General features: G+C 37.7%; 2 protein-coding genes, 2 long non-coding RNA genes and 1 pseudogene across 4 annotated transcripts; 2 read left to right on the forward strand and 3 right to left on the reverse strand.

The window, feature by feature from the left end:
* Positions 1 to 8,776: 8,776 nt before the first annotated feature.
* On the reverse strand, positions 8,777 to 12,851 carry LOC105950354 (uncharacterized). The gene is made up of 3 exons (XM_088820266.1): positions 12,649 to 12,851; positions 11,445 to 12,363; positions 8,777 to 9,094 (listed from the first exon to the last, which is right to left on the reverse strand). Exons 1-3 carry the CDS (start codon positions 12,849 to 12,851, stop codon positions 8,777 to 8,779), a joined length of 1,440 nt encoding a protein of 479 aa, XP_088676392.1.
* A 625-nt stretch (positions 12,852 to 13,476) lies between these two features.
* Positions 13,477 to 15,508, forward strand: LOC105950352 (uncharacterized). Its single transcript, XR_016032209.1, has 5 exons — positions 13,477 to 13,722; positions 13,838 to 14,140; positions 14,905 to 14,989; positions 15,074 to 15,128; positions 15,218 to 15,508. It is a non-coding gene; the product is annotated as an uncharacterized LOC105950352 (long non-coding RNA).
* A 1,264-nt stretch (positions 15,509 to 16,772) lies between these two features.
* LOC148769156 (uncharacterized) lies at positions 16,773 to 19,551 on the forward strand. Its single transcript, XR_016032210.1, has 4 exons — positions 16,773 to 16,845; positions 17,157 to 17,239; positions 17,327 to 17,372; positions 19,247 to 19,551. It is a non-coding gene; the product is annotated as an uncharacterized LOC148769156 (long non-coding RNA).
* A 54-nt stretch (positions 19,552 to 19,605) lies between these two features.
* On the reverse strand, positions 19,606 to 22,024 carry LOC148769157 (plasmodesmata-located protein 2 pseudogene; annotated as a pseudogene).
* A 480-nt stretch (positions 22,025 to 22,504) lies between these two features.
* Positions 22,505 to 26,345, reverse strand: LOC105950351 (putative disease resistance protein RGA3). Its single transcript, XM_088820888.1, is given in 2 exon segments — positions 22,505 to 24,395; positions 24,397 to 26,345. Coding segments are annotated over 2 exon segments (3,588 nt in total). The 5' UTR covers positions 26,145 to 26,345; the 3' UTR covers positions 22,505 to 22,555.
* Between the last annotated feature and the right edge of the window lie 656 nt (positions 26,346 to 27,001).

Consider the following 27,001-nt stretch of genomic DNA (forward strand, 5'->3'; position numbering starts at 1 on the left):
GAAACGGGAATCGGACGGAGCAAGTTTATTTCATGGACTCACTTTTGAATCCTCCGAGAGAAAGTCATGCGAGTCGAGGTCTTAACGAAGATGAGAATGCAAGGAAGATGTTGCCATCCAAAGGCTCGAGCAAGTCACGAGAGAAGGATGGGTCAAGCTATAGTGGTCGTAAGGAGAAAATCAAAAAGGAATTGCACAAAGGACAATTGGTGTTATTGTGCAAATCCCGTCTTTGGTTACTTCCAAGGAGGTGCAAATTAAAGTGGTCGCGGCCGTTTATTGTCCAAGAAACTCTTCCGCACGAGGTGGTCAAAATAAAGGAGCGCGATTCAAATCGTACGTTCAACGTAAAACGGAGCCGGCTCAAACCGTATTGGGAAGCGAGTGAAGATTGCCAAGTGCTTCGGTCACTTTTGCTTGAAATTAAAGAAGCAACGTCCGGCTGAAGACTTTAAACTTAGCGCTTCTCGGGAGGCAACCCGAGCTTTATTGTTTTTCGTATTTTTTCTTTAATTTTTCGTTTCGTTTTTAGTATCATAAGCATGCATTCTAATTTATTATTTGAATTTTATTTTTCAGGGTCGAAAAAGTGATCGAGGGTCGAGTCGGGCGTCCGAAATAAAAAAAAAAAAAAAAAAAAAGTTTCAGGGGCACTAATATGAAGTTTTTATTTTTCAGGGACCTAATTGCAAATACCCACACGGCCGTGCAAGAAAAAGGCAGGACTCTCACACGGCCGTGTGAGATTTCGGGAGGCTACTGTACAAAATCCGGAAATGGGACGGCCGTGCGGATTTTGCCTTTAAATCGCAGACGGCCGTCCGAGAATTCAAGGGGCTACTGCCCAAAACCGATGATTGGTGCGGCCGTGCGGATTTATGCCTGAAATCTCGCACGGCCGTCCGAGGCTATTACTGGGCGTTTTAAATTCTAAAAATTCGATTTTGCCCCCATTTCTTCCTAAACCCTTCTCTTTCATCCTCTCAACCTCCCACACACAATTTTCGAATGGAGGCTAGAGAGTCGAATCAACTTCTTCAAAATCTCATCTTTCAAGGCACGCCCGAGTACATCAAGCTGGCACCTTTACCAGCACCCATTCTTGAGCCCGTGCCCGAGCTTTCCGATGAGGATGAGCATGAGAGAAGGAGGGAGGAGCACCCCGATCACATCGACTCCGACTAAATCAGGTGTTTTCTATCCTTAAACTTTGTGCTAATTTCGTTGAGGGCAACGAAAATTTTCAGTTTGGGGGTGAAAAACATGTTATTTTTGTGCTTATTTGTTTTAGTTTGCATGCATTAGGTTTTATTCGCTTTTATTGCTTTTCTAAAAAAAAAATATGCTTGAGTCGAATGCATCTATGATTTATGATGATGAGAGATGATCAATGTTTGATGATGAAATTACTTGTTTTGTGTGATAAGGATTTGATGTTTGTTTAGCTTTCGATTCAACGGGACTTAGAAGCGAATTATTGCTAGGAATCACATTTTGTGCATTGCTTTGGTTGAATGTTTTGTATTTTAAATTTGGAGTTAATTTGTGCTAGATCATGCTATGTTCGGTTTTAGAACTCACCTTAGGAAATTTATGATACGAAGTATTGAGTAGTGAGTGATTTGGGATATGATTTGGGCCTTCTTTGAACCGTTTGAGCCTTTCAAGCCGACCTTTTTATCGAAACTATCCTTAGAACCTTGATTTGAGCCTCGGAGAAAAGGTGTTCTTTCTTCTAGCCAATGCGTAAGGTAGAATAGGTGGAGATTCTTGAAAATTACCCCTTGGAGTTCGGTCGAAAAGTTTATAAGGTCCTTCTTCTTCTTCGGAAAAAAAAAAAAAAAAAAAAGAGACAAATATCTATGCTTCTATATGCATATAAAAAGAAAAATATATATATAAAAAAAAAAAAAAAAAAAAAAAAAAAAAAAAAAGAAGAAGAAGAAGAAGAGACTAGAAGGGAGAAATAAGGACTAGTTGTTGAATTATTTTTTGAAAACTCGATCCATTGCCTCAAAAGCAAAAGTGGAGACTTTTGAACTTTTGAGAATCTAGTTTATTAAAGTCCGTAGAGGTGAATTCATTGTTTCAAACGCCTATCTTTCAAATTTTGGCGTAATCACCTAAATTCAAGAAGAATAGCCACACATACCCATATTTCCTACCTCGAACCAAAGAGCCTAACAATTGAAAGCCACAAAGCCCCAATGATCCCAATAGCTTAATGTTCGATATTAGTAGAGTAGAATAATTTGGTGAGTATTTGGAGTCAAGCATATGCATGTAAGTATAAATTCTTTCTATCTTTAACTTGCAAATATTGGATACTTGAAGCAATTGTATGATTTGTGGTTTTTGGTAATGGTGAGTGACTAAGTGTTGTTGAATTTTGAGCTTGCGAATGCCTAAGAATTGTCATTATAATTACAAGTTCTGAAAACGTGAAGTTGATCATTGATCTATGTGATGAGATGTAATAGTTGTGTTATTTGCTTATTGGTTGATTTTGCTTGAGGACAAGCAAAAGTTCAAGTTTGGGGGTGTGTTAAGTGTATATTTTTACACTTTATCGTATCTTTTTATTTGAGCTTTTGGTGTGTTTTAATGATAATTGGTGCTTAAAAAGTTGATTTATTGTATTTTAGGTACAAATTGAAGAATTGGAAAAGTATGGGGTCAAAACTGCAATTTTGGAGAAAATATGGGCCAAAAGTGAAAAAAGCAGAATTCTGGAGAATCAAGGACCGCACGGCCGTGCGGATTTTAGGCATAAATCTCACACGGCCGTCCGGATGGGCGAAATAGCGCAGTGAAGGAATTTTAATTGCACAAGGAAACTGCCTTCTTCCCCAAGTTCTTCACCCTATATAAGACCAAGCCAAGCACACAATTAGAGGATCTTTATACGCAATTTGGAGAGCAACAAAGCAATAACGAAGAATTCGAAGACTTCAAGCATAGATTTATCGTCTATGATTTATTTTATTTGTGTTTTTCCTTTAATCATGAGTAGCTAAATTTCTTATTTCTAGGATTTTATTTGGAACCCTATGTGGGATTTATGAACCCTTTTCTATGATTTTATGCAAGTTTTAATTCCGGATTATTTCTTCTACTTGTTTTATTAAGTTCATGAAACTGGCCACTTTATGCGCTTTTATGTTATTGTTAATCGCATGAATCGGAAGATCGGGTTAATAATTAGAACTGTGGTAGAAGAGCCTTTGTGGTATTAACATAGGAATATAGTTAATCTCTTAGGTAGCCATTATTGAGATTTGTGCTTAATGCTGTGTTCTAGAATTAATTGCATAGGAATATAGTAATTGAATCTAGAGTATTAGAATCGTAATACACGCGGAAGCGGGTTATGATTATTTTAGCATCTCAGGTTAATAATCCGGGTTAATTGCTTGCATAATTGAAGGAATTGGGGGAGTAATAATCACATAGGGGGAAGAATAAAATCCTAGGCTTGTCTACTTTGATTAATCTTCGTATTTTTAATTGCTTTCTTGTTTTTGTGTTTTTAATTGTTTTAGTTTAATTTAGTTTATTAATCCTTTTTCGACTGTGTAGGGTGGGCTTGATAACAATTGGTAGAATTTAGCGTCTAGGATTAGATAATTAAATATTCCCTGTGGGTTCGATATCCGGACTTAATAGTCCACTATATTACTTGTACGATACGTGCACTTGCGTGTAGGTTTTCGACCAACAAGTTTTTGCCCTTCCCGCTCAAGGCTTTCATTAAGCTCTTGCCTTTACCGGCAACTTGACTCATAAGACTTTTCCCCCGGCCTCCTGCCATCTACATTTTAAATAAGCACTTTATTAATATTTCATATAATAAAAAAAAAAGAATTTAAATAATGAAATGAAAAAAAAAAAAATTGTTGTGCTCGTGCAAAAACATGCGAGCATTTCAACAGTGCTCGCATGTTTTTGCACGAGCGCAACTTATAATTAAACTAATTAATTTTAAAAAAAAAAAAAAAAAAATTAAAAAATGCTCGCGTGGATTTACACGAGCGTAGTGGATGCGCTCGTGTAAATCCACGCGAGCAAGCAAAAATCGGACTTTTAAAAAAAAAAAAATTATAAAAAAAAAAATTAAACACTCGTGTGAATTTACACGAGCGCAGTGGATGCGCTCGTGCAAATTCACACGAGTAAAAATCCAACGTCAATTTATTTCGAAATAAATTTATAAAAAAAAAAAAAAATAAATAAATAAATAAATAAATTCACACGAGCGTGGCTAAGATCGATTTTTTCGTTTTTTTTTTCGGATTCGTAATCTACATAACAAGAGGATCGTAAAAACGTAAAAATTACCTCCGATCTGTTGACGATTTGCACGGGCTTTGCGAAAGAAAATCGAAAGGGTAGAGAGAGTTTTTGAGTTTTTTACTTTTTGTTTTTTGAAGAATGGTAAAAAATGTGCCTGACTGTTTAATTTTAGCCTGCACAAATCATTTCAGCTAAAGGAATATAGGCATCCTAAAGAAATATACCAGCCGATGAACGTCAGGCTAAACATCTTTTTAGGGAACTCACGCCAGACAAGGTAACAATTTGATTTATGCATTTTCATTGTGTTATTTGATTACTTAATAAACATGTTTATATGTTTATTAGGTTATATCATTCTCCGTGCACAAAGAAGAGAAAAAATTTCTGGTTTCACCTGTGGAAGAACTATCTGGTCCTATTGCTGCTGCTTTGGAGGTCGGTGGAAAAGTGGAAGTCAGGCGTGTAAGTGAAGAGTACTATTAATGAGATGGAAATGTCCCATTTGTAAACCAACATGATGTTGTTGTATTACACTAATCATTGTTTATTTTATGTGAACTGCAGCAGCATTCTGGAAATGCACAACAAGTGAAGAGGAAGAATGTGTGATTGGAAAAGACAGAAGGGAAGAAAAAGAAAAGAAAAACATTTATTTTTGAAGAGGAAGAGGAAATAGAAGAGCAAGATGAAGGGAAAAAAGAAGTGGAAGAGGAAGATAAATTTTTTAATGTTGTTGAAGAATTTTGAGATGAGGAAAAAAAAGAGCAAGAAGGAGAACAAGAAGAAGAAGAAGATAAAGTAGAAGAAACCTTGGAAAAAGTGCTGAACATGGAAAGGGAAAGAAGGTCGAAGGCAAGAGAAGACAATCGAGGAAGAAAGAGTTGAGGACAAGAACGCAGCGTAGTCTCTACTAAACTGCCCACAACAGTAATTATGATTATAATTTAATAATAACTATTATTATTATTAGTATTATTATTATTATTATTATTATTATTATTATTATTATTATTATTATTATTATTATTATTATTATTATTATTATTATTATTATTATTACTATTATCACTAATGATTACTTTTGATATAGGTTATCGTAGATAATTCTACGTACCAGGGGAGAACAGACTATGTATGTCGAGATGAACTAACTGATGTAGAGAGGGCAGTACTAGATAGGTACTTGGTTGATGTTGATTTGAGGTCAAATCACTAACTTACTGAACATATGGTATATAATAACTTCTTATGTAGTATCGGTGTACTAAAAAAATAGTGCATGTTTATTTCTATTTTAGTGCAATTGTGATCGAAAGAGGCCCAAATGTATTGATTGGAAAGCATATGTGCGATCTTTTGTTTGATCATCATCTAAGTGGGGAACATATCGACAAATAGTTCATGTTTATTTCTATTGTTTGCAAATTATATCGTAAGTCCTCAAATCGATGATTACTTCTTTAATTTACATATTGGGGAATGTGGTATATGTTTTATTAATCCATAGTTTGGGTATTGTGATTGAACGGTGCTGCAAAATGGTAATGAGAATACATGTATACTAATATAATAGTATATTTTTGTAGACGATTTATCATAGTAGGGTGATTGAAAATAAAACCGCGTTGGAGATACCTTCACGTGTCGAATAGGTAGAAGGATGCAGACAACAAGATGAGAATGATGATTGCGGCATTTTCATCTGCATGTGGGCATATTGCCATGCTAGAGATGTGCTGAGACTTGGGAAAAGACGAAAACTTGCTTGATTAAAAAATTCCGTCCAAAACTAGCACTTGTCTTCTTAAAGTACTAGGGAGTGGATAGAGAGCCAGTAGATGCTGATGCTTTGAACATATTTCGAAGGATTTTTAAAATTATTTTTGATTATGTTTGAACAATCTGTTTTATGGGTGATATTGGGTTGTGATTGTCATGAACAATCTGCTTTTGACTGTCTTTGCATGAACAAGTACTTTTAGTTTAGTGTTTTCGTGCGATAATGGTATTAAACTTGTGCCTCTTTTTTGGTGTTGGGACACCTATTTAGAATGTTTAAGTTTTTTGCTCATTGGTTTTTAATACTCTGATAGATTCTTGTCGATGCGTATAACCTACCCCGTCTATACCATTACCGAAAATGATGAATACCATAATATTGATAATTTGAATTGCTCGAATTTTTTTTGCAAATTTTTTATCCATAAGTGTGGGAAAGACATATAATAGGTTTTAAATTAAGGTTGTAAGGTTTTTTCAGGTTAGTTTTGACTTTGGGGTTCAAAATGGAACAAATGTATCGAATACCTTACAAGATACATTACTAATGTATAAGGCTTCTATGTATAAGTGATTGTTTTCATCACAAGTGACCATATTCAACACCTATCAACTCCCAAGTTGTCTCAATTCTTGTCAATGAGTCACAAAATGAATAAATGATGGATGAGATGGTTTTCTATGGTCGTATTGACCCCAAATGATACTATAACAAGGGTACCATTATTACAGTACATAAGGACTATATCGTTGGCACACGGATACTAAACAACCGTTCCGTCCATCCATATACACGCCACCGAATATATTAGTCGTTACACCAACCAATACCGTAATGTTGATGACTTGTATTGCTCGATTTTTTTTTACACATTTGTGATCCATAAGTGTGGGAAAGACATGTAATAGGTTTTAAATTAAGGTTGTAAGGTTTTTTCAGGTTAGTTTTGACTTTGGGGTCCAAAATGGAACAAATGTATCGAATTCCTTACAAGATACACTACTAATGTACAAGGCTTGTATCTATAAGTGATTGTTTTCATCACAAGTGACCATATTCAACACCTATCAACTCCCAAATTGTCTCAATTCTTGTAAATGAGTCACAAAATGAATAAATAAGGGTTGAGATGGTTTTCTATGGTCGTATTGACCCCAAATGATATTATAACAAGGGTACCATTAGTAAAGTACATGAGGACTATATCGTGGGAACTATAATACGTAGATATTGTACGATCTATGTGTGAGTTGTGCACGTGATATACAGAACCGTAAAACAACAATAACTATAACTATATTGTATGAGTACATTTCTTACGAACAACAATAATTGATTCATCGATAGAGTTAATTTATTTAGATGTACCCAAAGTACTTACACATTCACATTACAATACGATTTAACGAGCTACAATACACGACACTAACTTTTAAGTCGTACTATTACGGTGATTAGTCACGAAACATTATTACATAGGTTTGACAAATCATGTAAACTGCAAATATTACTAGGTTTAACATTATCAAACTTTGAATTTCTCCAGCTTCATCTTTGGAATTCTTCACTTTACTTTCGCGATGAACTTGGTTTGTCGATCCACTCATAGCTTCACTTTCTTCATATCGAGAATAGTTGTGGGAGAAAGTTTGCCCAATTTCAAATGGCTCACACCAATGAGAATAGCCATGGTCTGGGCAACAGTAAAATAGCCTCCCTGGATTCAAACTTGTCTCCGAAACCATGATAATTGTTTTTCTTCCACAATCACGATGCTTGCAGTTATCCTTTTTATATTTTAAGCTACTCTTTTGAGAGTTGCTACTAGAAGAAGCCATGAATGAGAAGCAAATGAACATAATTACGTGCTATTTATAAGTTCTGAAGACAAAAATAATGGCTATATTGTTGTAACGGTCATAAAATTCAAATCGATTCATTTATTATTCTTCTGTGAACTATATTATGTTGTAAGTTATACCATATGAACGTAACAACAATACTATTGTAACTAAAACAGTGCGCCCTATTGTAAAATAGTCATATCATGGTACATAATACAAATAGATAAAACAAAGTGCAAATGGATAAATAGTACGAATTACATGTCAACAAAGTTAAAACAACATAAAAATAAAGTAGAAACAACCACGTTTGATTCACCGCAATCCTTGTGGGGAGATGGGCAACCACATGTGCTCTCATCCACCTTGTCATCACTGATTGTTGCTACGGGACTGGTTGTTTGCACGTACGGCGATTATGTCCAGGTTTACCACACCGTGCACACTTCGTAACACGGGTTTCGACTTGCGATGGAATTCTCTTCGTCCTTCTATGTCATGTTGAGCTTTCGATGCAGGTGCATTAATAAATACATCTTACGGACCATGATTTGTTTGTGCATTGTACAAATCAAATTCCTCATCAAATGAAGGAATTGGATTAATTATGTACTTATATACTTCTTTGTACAAATCAACCCGGAAGCAAGGATCAAAAAATTCAAATATCGAATATCCTTTCGACTCAATACATGCACATGTGTTTGCACGGAAGTTTATCCAACTGCCAAGATTTGCAAGTACATGTCCTAGTCTCTAAATCAACACCATACGACTTATCCTCTTCATACACCTCGTAACGCGTACCACTTGATCTGGTATATTTTAATAAGCGAGAGGCCATATAGTTGATTAATTATCTCTTTTCAACTCTTGGACACACTGTACCAGCCATGACTAAAGAATCTTCCCATCGATTACCTATCATCTTCATTATTTTGATTCGTATCGTATCAATCATGGATGGAACTGGCAAAGATCGTTCATCTTTAACCCAACCATTCCAGCATTCAACTTGGTTACTGTTCATTATTCCCCATCTATCTCCAGAAAAGTATGCATTGGCCCAACGATTGGGATCCGAGTCTTGGATAAATGATTCCGCACGAGGCATTGATTGAACTATAAGAGAAATATGTTCCTCAAACTCTTGCCGAGTAGGAGCAATTGCAGCCTTATGTAGAATACTCACCCTGTTAGAGTAGGTGACCAACAAGCCAACCTGTGGCTGTGGTCTTTCGTATTTATTATTGTAATAAACGAACCTTTATTCGTATTAATGATAAAACACATTGGCATTCTATATCTTTGTCCCTTTGTCACAAGCATAGATGTAGTCCTTACAGTTATTACAAGTACTAGTAATTGATCGTTAGGATCGTGAGATATTTACTGAAGTATTATAACTGTTAAACGTGTTCCTAGTCGAAGGGTTACGCCACTAATGAGGATATCGGCCTTTCCCATTAAGACTAGCACTTAGTGTATGTGTACTGCATCTCATCAGTAAACGGTATTGTGATATCGGCATGCATAAGTGGGTGCTCGTAAGTTGACGAGTTCACTGAACTCCCTCACCCTAGAAATCTCTAAGTGGTTCCCAATAATCGAGTAGAGATATCTATGGTATAGTTGTACACCATTAGTCCTTATGACCTAGACATCACCGTGACTTCACTAGAGGACCAGCTGTATCGTGACCTGTCCCTGAGTTCCACCGAGGACCATCCCAAGGGCCAGTGTTCGTGCAGTCCGAAATCTAGTGGGAGGTCTGTGCATTGTAGTCGGGGATTCGATCGCTAGAATAGTCTTGGATGTCCTGTGTGTTCTGAAAGTTTGTAATCATTCTAAGTCTCTGGCCAGAGCTGACAAGGTGATGATTAGAGAATTCGATTCTCTAAGTCATGCACGTAAGGATTACAACACTTGGAACGATCGCACCGTCATCGAACATATAAAGAGGTCTCGATGAACCAATGCCTCTAGTTCGATCGGGACATATGAATCGAAGGGACCGTACTGTACGTTAACTATATCTGAAGGTTCTTGCAGGCACTTCATTTGTATCTAGGGAATCATGACGCGTAGTTGCTAGACGCCAATCTTGATTCGTTGGGTGATTAAGGTGAAACGAGCTTCATCTTAATCGTAACTCGAAGGGGATGAGTTTTGACCACAAAGGGTTGTGGGCCCACGGCTAGCTTACACCTGAACCATCGAGGGTCACACTGCTCGTGCACATGAGATCTTTGAATAAACGGTCAGAGATAAAATAGTTTATCTTTGCATGATTGGAAGTCAATATGATTGAGTCCAACATTCGTAATTTGGAATTGTGAATGAGAATAAGAAAAGGAAAAGAATAGGCGAACGTGTTAGTGAACTTTCTAAATCGGGAAGTTTCCAAATTTAGAAAGTGCACTGAACTAGGGTTTCCACTTTTGGAAAGTTGGAAAATGAAAGATGGCACTCGTAATGACGAGGAAATTATAATGATTCCGAAAATGTAATCGTTGCAATTTTTCGGTCATTGAATTAAGAGAGACGAGCAAGTGAAAGTACTAACGGACTTAAGCTGTTGGCCCGGTCCAACTTAAGCCCGCTAGGGTTTTATGCAAGGGACTATAAATACATGATTTATAGGCCTTGCACAAAAAACAACACCTCAAACCCTAACCCTAGCCGCTCACACACTCTCTCTCTCGGCCCTCTCTCCTCGGCCACCGCGCCGCCGTCGCCGGAGCTTCACCGGAATCGGCCATTCATTGGCCGATTGTTTCGGTATTGTTTTTCCTTTTCGTTTCTTCCGTTTAATTCTAACTACTTCGTGTCTAGTGCCACGATTTAGTAGATCGAAGTGTACGAGGTGAAATCCGAGAGGAGGAAGACTGTAGATCGAAGAATCGAGGAGCAACGCACGAGCCGAAGCCGCACGCTGCCCCACGCGCCGCCCCGGAAGTCCGCGCGTGAAACTCACGCGCCGCCGTGAGCTGTCTCACCGCCGCTGCTGCTGCACCGTTGCTGCCCCGATTGTACGGATTGGTTTCCGTAGCAATCTCGACGTGCTAAACGATCCTACCTCACGCTTCAAGAGGTAAATACGCGAAACCCTAGTTTCGATTTGAGTTTCGTTTAAACCTATGTATATGTATTCATGTTTGTCTCGTATGATTTTATGTGATTATGTGTAATCGATTTAAATCATTGTGAGCATGTTATTTGGTTTAAACGCGAGCATGTTAATTGGTTTAAATTCGGTTAAATAATTAGCATGTATGTTGTTGTTTAATTTCGCTGGAAGCGCAAAGGTACGCAATTAATTGATTTAATTTGTCGGGCATGTACTTGTGTGTTTTAAAGTCGTTTAAATCACATTAAATTTTTGTTTTCCGCTGCGTATGCGTGCCCGAAACCCAACACACCCAATATGCTTTGTTGTGCAATGGATACGATCTTAGAACCTTTGTTCTAAAGTTATCCTCCAAATGCCGCAAACAATAAGCATGGGTGCTAACAGGAAATACCAGTGGAATGGCTTTAATAAGCTCCGAATGACGATCGGAGAAAATTGTGTAATTTTTCAATAAACCCCCATTGTGATAAACAAGAATCTCTTTCATCTTATTACAAAACCACTCCCAATTTCTATCATTCTCGGCATCAACAATTGCATAGGCCAATGTGTATAACTCATCATTTGGATCTTTGGACACAACAGAAAGTAAGCAACCTTTGAACTTATTTTTAATATGAGTCCCATCCAAACATATCATTTGCCTACACCCAAGGTGGAAACCCAAAATAGAATTTCCAAAACTAATAAAGATCCGAAGAAACTTTTGAGTTTGAAGGTCAATCTCATAATCGGCACAACTACCAGGGTTATTCAGTTTTAATGCACGACAATAACATCTCAGTTTATCATAACAGTTCGACTCATCCCCATGAATGTCATACATTTCTTTTTCCTTACCTCTCCACTCCGTATAGTACTTAAGCTCCACACCGTACTTTCTTTGAACCTCATTCAAAATAGCGATTGGTTTGTAACCTGGCTCATCTCTCAATTTTTGTTTCATAAGTTGCGAAATCCACGTAGCATCGGCTTTGGGATGACCCCTTGTACGAAGAGTAGCATCACCACAACTGTGCTCAAGAATACATTTGCGAATGCCGAATAACTTGTCTAATTTATGAACTGATGCATAAAGCCTCCATTTGCAATTTTCAACAATGCATACGGCTATGATCTTTTGTTGATCATTTTTCTTGTACTTCAAGCTTCGGTTGTTAGCAATGCAGTAATTTTTTAGCATAAACCTAAAATCATTAGCATCTTTGAAAATTTGATTCTCCTCATGTATGCAATGTCTCCATGCACCAATTGAATCTCCAAGCGGATTGTACTCAATTTGCAACGGACTGTTGGAATTAACAGACTCACTGGAAAATGCAAAAACAATGAAACAAATTGGATTATTACAGTGGACTACAAATAAATTGTAACAATTGAAATAAGTACTTTGAGTGGAATGCTTGCATACGAGAACTCCATTTCTAAGATACTAGACATACAATCATTCCATACTATCAGTAGCCTTATATGATACTACGAGCATAGTTATTCTACACTATCACTATATTAACACGATACTATGTAGTATTACATTCTATGCTATGATCATATAAACAAATTGAAAATGCATACAAAACAGAATGGGTGCATACCCGTGGCTGGGGGCCCTCTTTCTACGCCCATCATGTTCATCAGTGCGGCTCACTACAATGTCGACCACAATCATGTGCATTACCAAATTCAATGTAACCATATTCACCAAGTCTTCGTCAGAAGTCAATGTGACAAACATTCTTTCACGAGGAGCCAAGTATTGGAGCACCAATTTGTCGGGATGTATATCGTTCCACTTCATTAAGATAGATTCATAGATCTACTTTAAAGTCGAATCATTCTTAATGGAAATGATGTGCAGATAAAGATAATCATTGTACCGACAACTTCCAAGAATACCAGCGGCGAGGGGGTTTGATTCACCATTTGCCGCCATTGTGGCAAATTTCAGTTTTTTTTCGCGGTCAGGAAACAAAAAGTAGTAACAGAGACTATGAGGAAAGGGAGAGGAGAGAGCAACATAAGAGAAAAAATGGAAATAAGAGGAGAGAGGAGAGAGGAGAGAAAAAGAGAAGAGAAGAAAGGGAAGAAAGAGGAGAGAGCAGAGAGAGTGTATAAAGTGAAAAAAAGTGGGGTCGGGGACTGAACTGCATGTTTATGTTTGCTTTAGGGACTGACCCACTTGTTAAACATTGCTGGGGACTGACCCGTATGTTTTGTTTTGAGTTGGGATTTATTTGTACTTACCCCTTTTTTTACAGCCTTTTCTTTTTCATTTTCTTTTGGCGCATTTAATGCTGAAACTACGACGTTGCAATTCCACAGTCCAATTAGCTTCTCAAATTCTTTTCTTTTCCTTTTATTTTTGGTGCAGCTCGACGGTGACATGTGTGCTTGGGTTTTCCCTTTTTTTTTATTCTACTCGCTGCAAAACGACGCCGTTTGCACCAGCTCTCTTACTTCCTCCTCCTTGCTCGCCCACTGCTGCCGCCCGCCAGCCCCACCTCGTCCGACGTCCGCCGCCGCTTCGATCGATGCTGGGCCCCCATGGTGGTCGGTGGCCTACAAATTTTGACTCCCACATCCCGGCCTCCCTTGTACCGTCCCTTCACTCGGTTCAAGTTCCGAAAAATATTGGTCTAGAGTTCAAGTTCCCAAGTAGTAATTGATAGGTATTGCACCAAATTAATTAAACTTATCTTCAATTTCTGCTCCATTTTTTTCTTCCTTCACTTTTTCTCCTCAAGAACCTTCCGTCTTTATTTTTCTTCAATCCTTTTCTTCCAGAGTTGCCATGGGACGTCGGCAGAGCGAGGTCAGTTTTATTAGCGCCTTTGTTTTTCCGTGGTTTATGATTGAGATTCTTCTTTGATTTTCAAGTTCAGCGGAGGACTTCCTAACGGCAACGGTGGATGCTACTAAGAGTGCTGGGGAGGTGCTCTTCGGCAATTTTTTGAGGAACTAATTAAATCAGCTTTCGCCCACATTTCACTGATTTTATTATTATGTGTATTTCATTTTTTGGTTTTGGGTAAATAGGTAATTCGTTCTGGGTGTTACAAGAAAAAAAACGAGGAGCAAAAGGGCGAGGTAAAATATTAGCTTATTTTGATTTATTGATTTCTGTACAATATCATTTTATATTCCTAGATTTAAACATTTTGTGTAACCCTTCAATTGATTAGAGGTATATCTTCAGTAACCTGTAATAGATTTGTTTACTATTTCGTAAATCGTAATTGGTATTTGTTTCGTAAATCATATAAGTCAAAAAAACAGTTGGGACTGTTATATTTATGCTCACTGTTAAGAGTAGCTTTCCGATTGTCGACTTCGGTAGTGCTTCGATTGCTTCTTCGGGTTTTGAAAATTGTTCGTATGAATGATGATGTTAGGAGTTTATATATTGGGACGCGTTTGTTTCTTTTTAATTTTGTTATATGCTGATGTGTGTCGATTGTTCCGTGTAGGTAGATTTGGTCACAAAGACTGACAAGAAATGCGTAGAACTCATTTTTTTATTTTTTCAAACTACAGTTTCCTGACCACAAGGTTAGATTTCTTGAAACCGTATTTTTTTTCCACTTGGATGCTAGCTATAGTGAACTTCGTATCTTGACGTTAGTCTTTTGTTTCATGTTAGCTCATAGGGGAAGAAACTACTGCTGCGTTTGGCACCACAAAATTGACCGACGAACCGACTTGGATTGTCGATCCGCTAGATGGAACCACTAATTTTGTTCACAGGTTCGTATCTTTATTATTAGTATCTTGTCATAATTTTGAGTAATTGTCGACAAGTTTAATAGTAAAAAGCACTGAGCTAATGTGTTCTAATCTTTGATGCATTGCAGGTTTCCTTTCGTATGCGTATCCGTCGGGCTCACGATTGGATGAGTTTCGACAGTCGGTGTTGTCTACAATCCAATTATGGACGAGGTGCGACTGTTCAAGAGAATAATAGTACCATTAGCTGAATTTTCTTGTTGAGTAGATAACGAATCTTGTTTTTTCGATTTGCAGCTTTTTACTGCGATTTGAGGCAAAGGTGCATTTCTAAACAGAAAACCCATGAACAGTATGTTACGTCTTCAGGCGTTTATATATATTTATTTTAAATTCAGGTTACGATTGTTTGATCCTTATTGCCATATTTTTCATGTGCAGCATCTTCTCAAAATGAACTTGTGAAGTCCCTTCTTGTCACAGAGGTAATCTGCAAAACATATTTAGCTTAACCAGAATTTATTAAAAAAAATTACCGTTAGATTGTTTTAACTACACGACTAATGAAGATTCATTCTAATTGGAATAACAGATAGGCAAAAAGCGTGACAAGTCTACTGTGGACGCCTCTACAAATAGGGTCAACAACTTACTCTTCACGGTTGTAACATAGTAGTCAGTATTGGGTCCCACAACAAATATTTCTTCCACCATTTTTTTTTGTTTATTTATTTATTTATTTTACTTTTCATGCTAAAAAATAGTTGAGAGCATGGATTTATGATCACTTGAACACGTTAGATCTCTTTGTATGAGTGGCTCTTGTGCTTTAAATCTATGCAGGATTGCATGTGGAAGGCTTGATTTATTCTACGAGCTCTGTTTTGGAGGCCCTTGGGCAGATTTTCTAAAACTATTCCAATTTCTAAAAATGTTCGATAAATTACTGAAGTTGGGCCCCGTTTACTCACTGATGTAGCTGCTAGTGCTGTTATTGTAACTGAAGCTGGTGGACTCGTATTTGATCCGTAAGTATCAATTCCTTAAAAAAAAAAATGGTTTCATCTCATTCTTATTTTGCAAAAGGACCCTTGAAAACGAAATTGAAATATAAGTAATTAACTGCTCAAGGAGGGTTTATTGCATTCAACACCCCTGTGTAATTGCTAAAAGCCTCTTAATGCTTAATAGTAATAAACCCCTAAACCCTTATGATTCAATTTTTTTAGCAAATTGCACCCCTAAAATCTCACTATTTAGGGGGTTGCGTGCTAAAAAAATTCACTACAGGGTCTTCTTTTGCTAATTTTAATATCACAGTGATTCTTTTAGCAATTCAATATAACACAGCGGTACGAAATTCATAAATATACCTCCCAAGCATAAGTTTAATCTTTTTGGATAAAAAATATGATTGTTTTATTTTGACTGATCGGGTAAGGAATTGGTTTTTCCTTTTCCTTTAATCTGCTTATTGTGGACCAACGTCGTTTTTTGCCTCAGGCCTCAAACCACCTCTCTTTTTTGTTTCTCTCCTACCGCTCCGTTTTCCTTCCCCGCCGTTATTGCTGACCTTCTGCGCCGTCAACAGTTATCTCGTCACTTCTTCATTTCACTTGCTACCGATACGTGCCCTCTTCTTGTTTTAACATCGCTTTGCCTTTTTCCCTTACCTCCCTCCCTTTGTCCTAACATGGGTTCTTTATGGGATTTTATTTGTTTCGATTTTCTTCCACTTTGTTGATGTTTCGTCAATTTGTTGTATATGGATGCTCCAGTCTTTGTCAGAAAAATCTTAATTTCTTATTCTAGTTTGGAAAGCTACTTCAAGATTGTGACTTTGGGCTACCCTGGTTTCCACTCTGTATGTTTGTTGGTTTCTTCTTAGTGCGCCTTTTGATTTAGGGCTTCATTTATGTGAATATCTACATTTGGAAGATTGGGTTTGGGTTGAAGAAATTCATTTGGCAGGTTCGTTTCGAAACTTGCATTGCATGAGAAGATCCAATATTGTAGCACCTTCTTGCAATGAAATATTTGACTGTAGGCACTGCCACAATGATTGAAAGGTCAGATTTGAAAGAAAATATTATTACTATAACTCATTAATCTATAAATAAGATTGGATCCTTCTACTCGAGATTTATAATTCATATATATTTTGACCCTCTTAATCTATAAATAAGCAGAACTAATTAGAAGTTTATCCACTCGAGTCACGTAATTAATGGATGTGTTTGGGAATATCTTTCGAACTTAATTGGTATTGTTTTCCCTTCTCTCATTCCTTGAAGATCTTATTTTTCTTATATTGATTCATATATTGTTTTTTGGTCATTTATCCAAAATCAACTTATTTTGGCTTTGTATCCCTCTTCAGGTCATCTGCTCATTGTGTGACACAGAACAAGATGTGAGTTTTCGCATTTAGGCTTATAGATCGGAGATGGAATGCCATTTTCAGTAATATTATCCACATTTTCCTTAAATTTACATTTTCATTAATTTTGGCCCATTTTCTTATAATTGGCACCTAATTTTGGCATATAGGTATGCTCTCTTGCTTCAGGTGTTGGATTAATGTCTGTATTTTAAGGTAACAATTCGATTATTTATTTAATTTAGCAATCTATGTTTAATGCTTGTGCGTGATATGTGAAACTTTTTATTATGAAGTTTGTGTATTTATGTGCGTTTGTGGAATTCGCACTTCAGTAACGGGCATGCTATTATGAGGATCATGCCACATGATTGATTCGTTTTAAATATAATCATGCCACATGACTGATTACCGCAAGATAGTTGAGTTTTCATTCTTATCACATCATCCCATTTCTTTTCCCCCTTTTTTTTTTGCCCCATTTTATTCTAAAACACTGTCGTATCGTACTTACTGCTCCACATTTGCACTGCCTTTTTATTTTTATTTTTTATATTCTTGAGAACCAGCTCAATCAACCTGCCTGCTTTTTGTTTTCCATTTTCTTTTATTCTTTCTCGCTGCGGAACAACGCTGTTTACACGTACAACCTCCACATCTAGCCTACATTTGTTGACCTCTTCCGCTGAAGCTCAACCGCCGATCCCGCCCCTCTTGTATCGTCACTTCACTATTATTCTATTCTAGCCAATTTATTTTTCCTCCTACTTCCATATGTACGTTGTCCTTTTGTCCATGTTGCAGAAATATATATCCTTCCATGTCTATCTGTTATTCCTCATAATTGCGGTTGTGTTATTTCATTTCATTTCTTTTGATGTTTAGGCCCTTGTGCTTTTTTTATTTTTTATTTTTTTGTTTCTATCTTTTTCCCCTTATTTTGGTAATCATTTCTCTTATTATGTTTACCTTTTGAGTTCTTTTATTTCAAAGGGGGATTGAGATCTTTTACAAACTTCTTATTGATCTGGATGTCTTAATTAATGTATTTTTACTTTTTTTACTTTCATGTTTGCTACTCGGAGTCCGATATAAGTCAAAATGTATTTTTATGCTTGCCTTTTACCTTCCAATATACCTAATTGATCTGAAAGCTTTTCAAATTATATTTTCATGCGTTTTGGTTATATGCCATCGCACTTTTTGTTTCTGAAGAAACGTAACCGTCCAAGAGCTACCTTAATTAAGAATTTCCTAGAATTTCCTCAGAAGGTGCAAAGGTGTGTGCCAAATGTTTTTTTTTAAATAAGCTTGTGCATTTTTATGAAATGTAGACACACTTTGAAGAGCATCTGCACAACCCTTGCAAGAATTTATGAATAAAGCCTCATTGTCTTTCCCTGGTTAGTTTAACTATAACTTCTGCAGCTACTGCAGTTACTCTGGTAACATAACATATAATAGAACAAGGTACAAGGTCTAATTAGTTGGTCAGTACTGCTGGATTTTTCTGCTTTATATGATTTGTTAATAATTAATTAACCTTTTTTCCCTTAGGGATTGAGTGTCTAAAGGTCAATTGAAGTTTTTTTAATCTCTGTGATTATAAGAAAATGGTATGAATTTTATTCATTTTTATTGACTTCCTAGGTTATTCTTCCTCACTATTTAGTGACATCTCATTTTCTTAAAAATGTTAATTGATCGCCTTGCTTCTGAACCTGACTACCAATTCCGTTAATAAAGTTATGCATAACTTATTGTTTCACGACACACTTGCTTACAAATAATAGCGCAGTAAATTAGTCTTTGTAAAGAATGGATAGTGTAGTATATAATTTAGTACGACTATTGTAAATCGTATCACTTGTGCATTATTTGCTGAATACGTCTATAAAATTATCTGCTTGACGGGTGGAACGTAATGGAGCATATAGGAACTTATCTGATTGATTACTTTTTACCAAACTTGTTTCTAATAAACTCCTCATTCATTCTGATGTGTGTAAAACATTTATATTACAACTTCTTTTGTAAGAATTTGAATTTAGTATCATGCCAATTCAAATGAGATTCACTTTTTCCTGCAGGCTATTTGATTTTGTTTGACACGAGGGACAAAGTAATGTGGAATGCATGCCTCTCTACAAGGTATTTGTACCCGTATGGATCTGAATTGTCATTGTAATGGTTAACAAAATTTCCCTTCTATAGTAGGAAGCATCATACGACCATTGAGAGATATACTATGCTGGTAGGATTAGATTTTTTAACGACAATAGTTATGTTGGATTCAAATACGCATTTGTAAATAATTGGCAAGATTTACCTATACATTATGGCAGTTGTCATGAGTATGTACATTCCAACTGATAAGTTATTAAGGTTCATTTTCGTCCAATTGTTTCATAATTTTGGGGATGGCACAGTATCACATGGTGCATTCACATCACCAACCCCATCGAAATAACCGATCGACTTGTGCAAATATGACGACCGGACACCACGCCTTAGGCGCGGTGCTCCGTACCTAGTGTGTGTATATATATATATATATATATATATATATATATATATATATATATATACTAAACTGACCTATAGAAACTGTGCCACCGCATTCAAACTTGGCCATTTCCGCCTCACGTTTCACACAGCTCACGGAGTCGCCGCCGCCTAACTCGCCTTCGCACTAACCCATAACGTACACCGACTGAAACTCGCCAGCGTAAAACCCACTCCCGCTCGCCACCCGTTTCGCTATCTCCGCGAACGCCGTGTCTAGTCTGTCACCGAACCCATCCCCACTCACCCGAGTCGACCCGCGAACCTTGTACCGCAACTCGGTCCCGCTCACCTGCCTGAACCCGGAAATCTCGTACCTCAAGTAGCACCCATTGAGCTGAACTTTCGCGGCGAGCGCTTCCCTGCAGAGTTTTGACGTCATTTCTGGAGCCCTCTTCATGCATCTGTGGCAGTCTTCGTTCAAGAGGTCCCCTCCGCCCTGGAAGAGACCGTGTAGAACTTTGCGGGGGAGGATTTGGAGGTCAGGTCGTCAAGGAGAGTCTCGAGTGTCTGCTTGTACAGCCCATTAAAATCGTGGAAGTTTTGGTCGGCGCAGCCTTTGAAAACCAGGCTCGTGTAGTCATCGGAGGCCGCGGTGGCGGAGGAGGAGGAGAAGCCGACAACCGAAAAGAGAGCTTCGAATATCTGCTCGCACAGCCGCCGGTTGCTGGCAAAGAGCACAGGTATGCATATCTTGGCGGCGCTAATCCACTGTCGGATCTTCGTTTCGATCGCCTCCCACTGGAGCCTCTGGATATCGCCGGTGCTCAATTTCTCGACATTCAGCTTATTTTCTATTTTATTATCGTGTTTCTCGAAATCATAGCAAAATACCGAACAACTCACGTATATAACTCAAATGTTCCCACAGATGGCGCCATTGATGTGGCCTTTTTGGTCACTTCATCGTATTTATGTGTATTTGTGTGTGTAGAATGTGTGTTCTTGGTGTAGTATGTGTTTCTTCTATGTGTGATTTTATTATCCTCCTCTAGTGAATTATGTTAACATATTTCTTATCTTCTTATTTGTACTAACTCTAAAAAGAGAAGAGTGGAGGGTGGGCTGACTCTAAGAGGGTAGATAGTAGGCGTTTTGGGCCTATGCAAATTAGCCCATATCACAAACTTTAAGTGTGGCACTAGTAGATTGTCGAGTTTGTCTTGGAGATGGCACTAATAGAGTGACCTTAGCAGGTCGTTAGGTCAAGGGGGGTGAGTGGTTTCATGCATCTTTGGGGCGGCATTAGGAGTGATCTCAAGAGGAGTCGGGTGGCACTGGATGTTGCGGCAATGCGGGAGGAGGATAGGTGGATCGAGTGGCGGAATAAGGATGGTGGTGCACGTATGGCAACGCGAATCGAGGTAGGTACATGGTCACTTCACAAATTGGTAATCTCGTGCGAGGGGTGATCTTGTCACGAGGTACGAATGTCGAGCGAGTTGTCTCCTCGTGGGAGTTGTCTCGCTGTGACGCATAAACGCAGAGTGAGTTGTCTCCTCGTGGAAGTTGTCTCGCCGCGGGGTGGTACTGGCGAGCGAGTCTCCTCGTGGGAGTTATCTCGCAGCGGGGTTGTAGTACCGAACGAGTTGTCTCCTCGTGAGAGTTGTCTCGCCCTGGGGTGGTAGCGTCGAGCGAGTCTCATCTTGGGAGTTGTCTCGCAGCGCGGTCGTAGCACCGAGCGAGTTGGCTCCTCGTGCGAGTTGTCTCGCCGCGGGGCAGTAGCACCGAGCAAGTTGTCTCCTCGTGAGAGTTGCCTCGCAACGGGGTGATAGCACCAAGCGAGTCTCCTTGTAAGAGTTTTCTCACATTGGATCGTCCACTTAGCAAGGACTCCAACCAAGATCACCTACTCGCGTACAGACCCTCTTGTTCTCGTTCAATCCAAATTAAATTAAATGCATTTATCTTCTCACTCGGCATTCGGCAAGCAAATTAAATTTACAAATTAAATTGACGGTATGGAGATGAATAATTGCAAGCGACACCAAATATTGATAACAACTAGCTATATATATATATATATATATATATATATATATATATATATATATATATATATATATATATATATATATATATATATATATATATATATATATATATATATATATATTATAGTGTATCATCATGAATTTCAACCATTAGAGTACTTTCCAGGTTCGTGAATTAAATATGATATGGAGTCTTCTCTTTGTGGTTGTTAAGGCATGTAACAGGGCTTAATTTAAAATTTAGGTATAACGGTCGATTTCTTCAATCCATTCAATCACCGATTTTTCAGCAGCACATTTGATAATCATTCCGCTAATCGGAAGCAAATCACGATTAAGGAGTTAAACTCTAATGATAACGACGACCACAATCCTTGGCGAAAAGTTCCAACTGGTGTGTGTGCACTGTTTTCTTCTGATTTATGTCGTAGAATACTATTTAAGTTTTTTAGTTCTAGAAATTTTATTTTCAATTGATTTTCTAGCTCCTATCAAGTTCGTTCAATTTACGAAATAGAGTTTTATCGAAAATGAAACCCTATATTTTTTTTTTGGGGTTTGGGGTTCGGTTTTAGGTATTCAGAGTTTTACCTTGTGAAAAACATTCGAGATATTTTTCACAAGGTAAGTTATTATTCTTTTGTAACAAGTAAAAAATAGCAATTAAACACTTGTGTGCAAAACAAGTTGGAGTTCAAATGAATGCAACAAATATTTGATATAAAATAAAATTCCAACATACAAACAAATATTACCGGTTTGCTGCCGCAACTACTTTTCTAGACCTTATATGTGTTGTATTTTATGCCTTGAGCGACCTATTCGACTTATGCAACATATTTAGACGAGGGTAGTTGAAACTGCTACTCCATCCACAACTACGAGGGGAATATGGGAAATCTTGGGCCACTCAGAATCTCTATCCGGTGTCCTTTTTAGATTTAACATCGGAGATTGGTAAATTAGTAAAAGATTTAAGTTGGTGAGACGTAGCATGGCTTCCTTAGACGGTAGACGCCGCAACTTGCTGCAGTTATATAAACCTAACTTGTGCAGAGATGAAGACAAGTTGTTGTTGTTGTTGTTGTTGTTCCCAATTACCCAATCAGGCAGTTCTTCCATCTCTTGAAAATCATATAAGTATATCTCAAAAGGAGCAGTGAGATGTTGAAGCTCCTTTGGTAGATCCCGGCTGTGCTTTGTCCCGTACAACTGTAATGTACGAAGGGGTTTTGCTGACCCTTTCAAGATGGCATCAAAAACCGAGGAATGTGAGGACTCACCGCAACTTGTACCCGTGCTTAAAGTACCCCGCGAGCTGCAGTCACTAGACGACAACTCAATCTTCGAGGAATTGGTGGTTGGAATATCATCAATCCTTAACTCCGTGAGACGATGCATTTTCTGCAAACACCCTGTCACCATTCCCACATTCATCCTTAAGTTGCTCAATTCAAACAATTCCAACTTCTCGAGTGACTCCGCAAATGACTCTATCATTTCACTTGGCAAATCGGTCAACCCGGGGCATTTACGAATACTCAATTCACGAAGGCAACTCAATCCTGATAATAATAATTGTTGTTCATCATGTGATTCGTGTGGATATGGTATTGCCATCAGATTCGGGCAATCACGTATGCTCAATATCTCAAGAGCATTAAGGCTATGTAGATCATCTGGTAATTCTCCCAAATTCGGACAATAACATATCTCCAACTTTTTAAGTAGAGAGGTGTAGCCACTTTGGAAGCAAGGCACTAGATGTGTTAAGTTGGGACAATGAATTATCTTCAACTCCGAGAGATTTTGATTTTTACAGAATAACCAATCTGGAAGACACACCAATCCATCAATTGAATTAATTCGGAGTTTTGTAAGCAAGGTTAATTTGATCCCACATATGCTCGCCAAAGGTAATTCACTGTGGACTTGAGAAATCTCCAATTCTTTTAGGCATGGAAAATGACTTGGAGCACTCTCCAATTGCATGCACATTATAATCTTCAAGTACTCGAGGCGAGGAAATACCACCACAAGTTGAGATAGTCGTCGATTGCCCGTTGCATTTGGCATCAACTCTGCCTCTAACCACTGTGTCAGCTTCCACATACAAACCAACTCGAGCCTTTCAAGTGCCGGAAATATAGTAATTGTATTACCTGATCTGCCACACTTGTCCATTCCGTAGAATGACGAACCTATGGATTTCACATTCTCCATACCATGTAGATAAAGATTCTTCAAATGTCGCATGTGCCCTAGCATTGGAATTTGTTCGCATTCTTTGCAATTTCGAAGACCTATCTCCATCAAATTATTAAGCTCCGACATCATTGAACACCATGATGGAAGATTTCTTCCTGGAAATCCATAAATGTTTAAGCTCTTTAAATTTGGGTGGGGTTGGAGGCCTTCCAAAACACTCTCATTGCCATTTTGACCGTGACTCCACACAAGCTTTAACTTGACTATGTTTGACTTTTGTAATAAATCTGCTCTTTTAGCCTCTTCTTTGTCATGCACCTTTTCAAGATTATAAATCTCCAGTTCCCCTTTTAGATTCTTCAAGCTTCCGAGTTCACCAATTCCACAACCCTTTTTATCGCTCACTCCAAAGTATACTAGTGTTCGAAGAGAAATTAATCTTCCCATCTCCGGAGGCTTCGATTCGAGAAGGAAGGTGGAGATGCCTCAAGTTCATCAAGTGTTTCATTGTGTTTGGCAACTTCTCCATGTGACATGCTCTTAATGTCTGCAAGTGATAGAGATCACCAACAGAGTCTGGCAAACATTTAATAAATGTGTGAAAAATGTCCAGACATCTCAAATGTATTAACTCTCCAATGGAACTTGGCAACTCATCAAAAAATAAATGACCACCTGAATTCAAAATTAAAACGTGTAACGATTTGAACTCCGAGAACATGAGATCGCATATACTATCATTGAAACATAATGAACGAAGACAACTTGCGTGTTCTTTTAAGATAGCATGTGATTGACCATTAATCGATTCCCAACCTATGTACCGAACTTTATCGCTTGAATTTAAAACAGAGGAGGCAAGATCATGCACAAGATCGTGCATGTTATAATATATTATATTGTCGTCACCGCTTCTCTCCACAACTTGTAACAACAAGGAGTTCTCTAAAAGGTTATTAAAGAATTTGTTGCCCACAATCTCCATATCATCATTTCCTCCAAGAAATCCCTCTGCCATCCACAACTCAACCAAGCGTTCCCTTGGTAAGTCATATCCTTTAGGATATATCGAACAATATGCAAAACACTTTTTGAGTGCTGGTGATGACAAATGATCAAAACTCAGTTTTAAAATCTTGGAGACTGAGTTTTCATCTCTTAAATCTGAGAGCCAGTTCATTTCAATATGGAGCCACTCATCAATCGACTTACCAAGCAACAATCCCCCAACCATTCTAGCCGCCAATGGCAAACCTTGGCATTTTTTTGCAATAGATACCCCAATGAGCTCAAATTCTGATGGAACATTATCTTTTGGGAAGGCTTTTGCTTTGATTATGGACCAACACTGCTCTTCTGACAATTCTTTTAGTTTGTGAATAGGAAGTGTTGTCACCAGTGAAGCAACACTCTGGTTTCTTGTAGTAACAACGATGCCATTTCCTGTCACAGAACTAATTTTTCTCAACGGATTAATAAAATCATCCCATTTTCCCTTGCTGTCATTCCAAACATCGTCGAGGACAAGTAGAAATCTTCCAGCTCCCAAATATGTCTGAAGCTCTTCCAAAACATCTTGTTTACTTTCAAGTTTGACGTTTGTTTTTGTTAATGATGTAAGAATCTTTCTGAAAAGAATCATGAGATCGAAATTTTCAGAAACATGCACCCAAAAACGTTTAGCGAAATGAGACTTTATGTCTTTATGATCAAACACTTCCCGAGCTACTGTTGTTTTTCCGAGTCCTCCCATTCCGACTATCGGAAGGATAGAGAATACTTGATCACCCTTTGGAGGAGTAGTCATCATCTTCACAATTTCAGACACGTCGTTTTCTCTACCAAGAAAAATCGGATCGTTACCGAACGAATCAGTTTCTCGGCATGATGGGCCTGATCCAACAATAGGAGCACATGCACCTCCTACCGCCATTTGAAGGCCATAGCTCCTTGCCTCCTTGTTGATCTCTTCCAAATTTTTATTGATATCCTTGATTTTACGTGGCATTTTTAGACGACGAATATTGCGTGGGAAGAAGACTCGAACCTTTTTCTTGATTTTGTGTTGGGTATTAACCGTTTCGGAGAGATGTTGATAGTCGAGCTCATCCAAAACATTATCGGCATCGAAAGCGACACCTTCGAGCTTATGCAACCAGAGTTTGACGGTTCCGTTGGTGATTTGGTTGTTCTCTGCATCGTTCAAGAATCTTTGAATCATGGTGATTGAACTTCTTAGCTTTTTTAGGTCTTTCTTGAAATTTCGGAAGAGGTCGATCTACTTTTCCAAAACTGAGATCAGTCTTGGAAATAGAACTCCAAGGGCTGCGCCAACCGGAGCTGCTTCCATTCTTTCGTTGACTATGTAAGTGTATTTGAGAGAGAGAGAGATGGTGAGAACTTCAGCGATGGTGAGATATGAAAGTACTAGCTAGCTACAACAACGAAGTACAAATTTCACATAAGGAGACTTTTGATAAATATTTTGGTCAATAGATAGAGACAAGATGAATTTAATATTTTGCTCAACTTGGACTTTTAACTCATAATCATTAAATTAAGTGTATGATGTTAATATGTCAATATTTTAATATATATATATATATATATATATATATATATATATATATATATATATATATATATTGGGAAAAATATAGTTTTCGTCCCTCATGTTCGCACCGATTTCATATTTGTTTCCTCATGTTTCAAAAATTCAACACTTTTAGTCATTTCCGTCAATTTTCCGTTACAAACTAATGGAATCAAGCATGTGTCCGTCACTGCCTTAACCGACAGACTAATGGTAAATTGACAAAAATGATCAAAATTGTTAAATTATTGAAACATGAGGGACCAAATGTGTTTTTTTGTGAACATGGGGATCACATGTGAAATCGGTATAAATTTTAGGGATGAAAACTGTAATTTTCCCTATATATTTTGATACATTATTAGTACCTTTGAGTCTTTCACAAAGAAAAACTCAAAAGGGGAATTTATGGTTTTCATTCCTCAGGTTTGCATCGATTTCATATTTGGTCCCACATGCTCACAAAAAAGACATTTGGTCCCTCA

This window comes from Erythranthe guttata, chromosome 7, assembly GCF_056151865.1.
Source record: "Erythranthe guttata isolate IM_541 chromosome 7, IM_541, whole genome shotgun sequence".
Classification (NCBI taxonomy): domain Eukaryota; kingdom Viridiplantae; phylum Streptophyta; class Magnoliopsida; order Lamiales; family Phrymaceae; genus Erythranthe; species Erythranthe guttata.

Coding starts and splice junctions, on each gene's coding strand:
- LOC105950354 (XM_088820266.1), bottom strand. CDS start 12,851: ATGAAGTGGAACGATATACATCCCGACAAATTGGTGCTCCAATACTTG. Junction 12,364..12,648: donor AAGAGGGCCCCCAGCCACGG/GTATGCACCCAT, acceptor TGCATTTTCCAG/TGAGTCTGTTAATTCCAACA. Junction 9,095..11,444: donor TTATTAAAGCCATTCCACTG/GTATTTCCTGTT, acceptor ATTCTACATAAG/GCTGCAATTGCTCCTACTCG.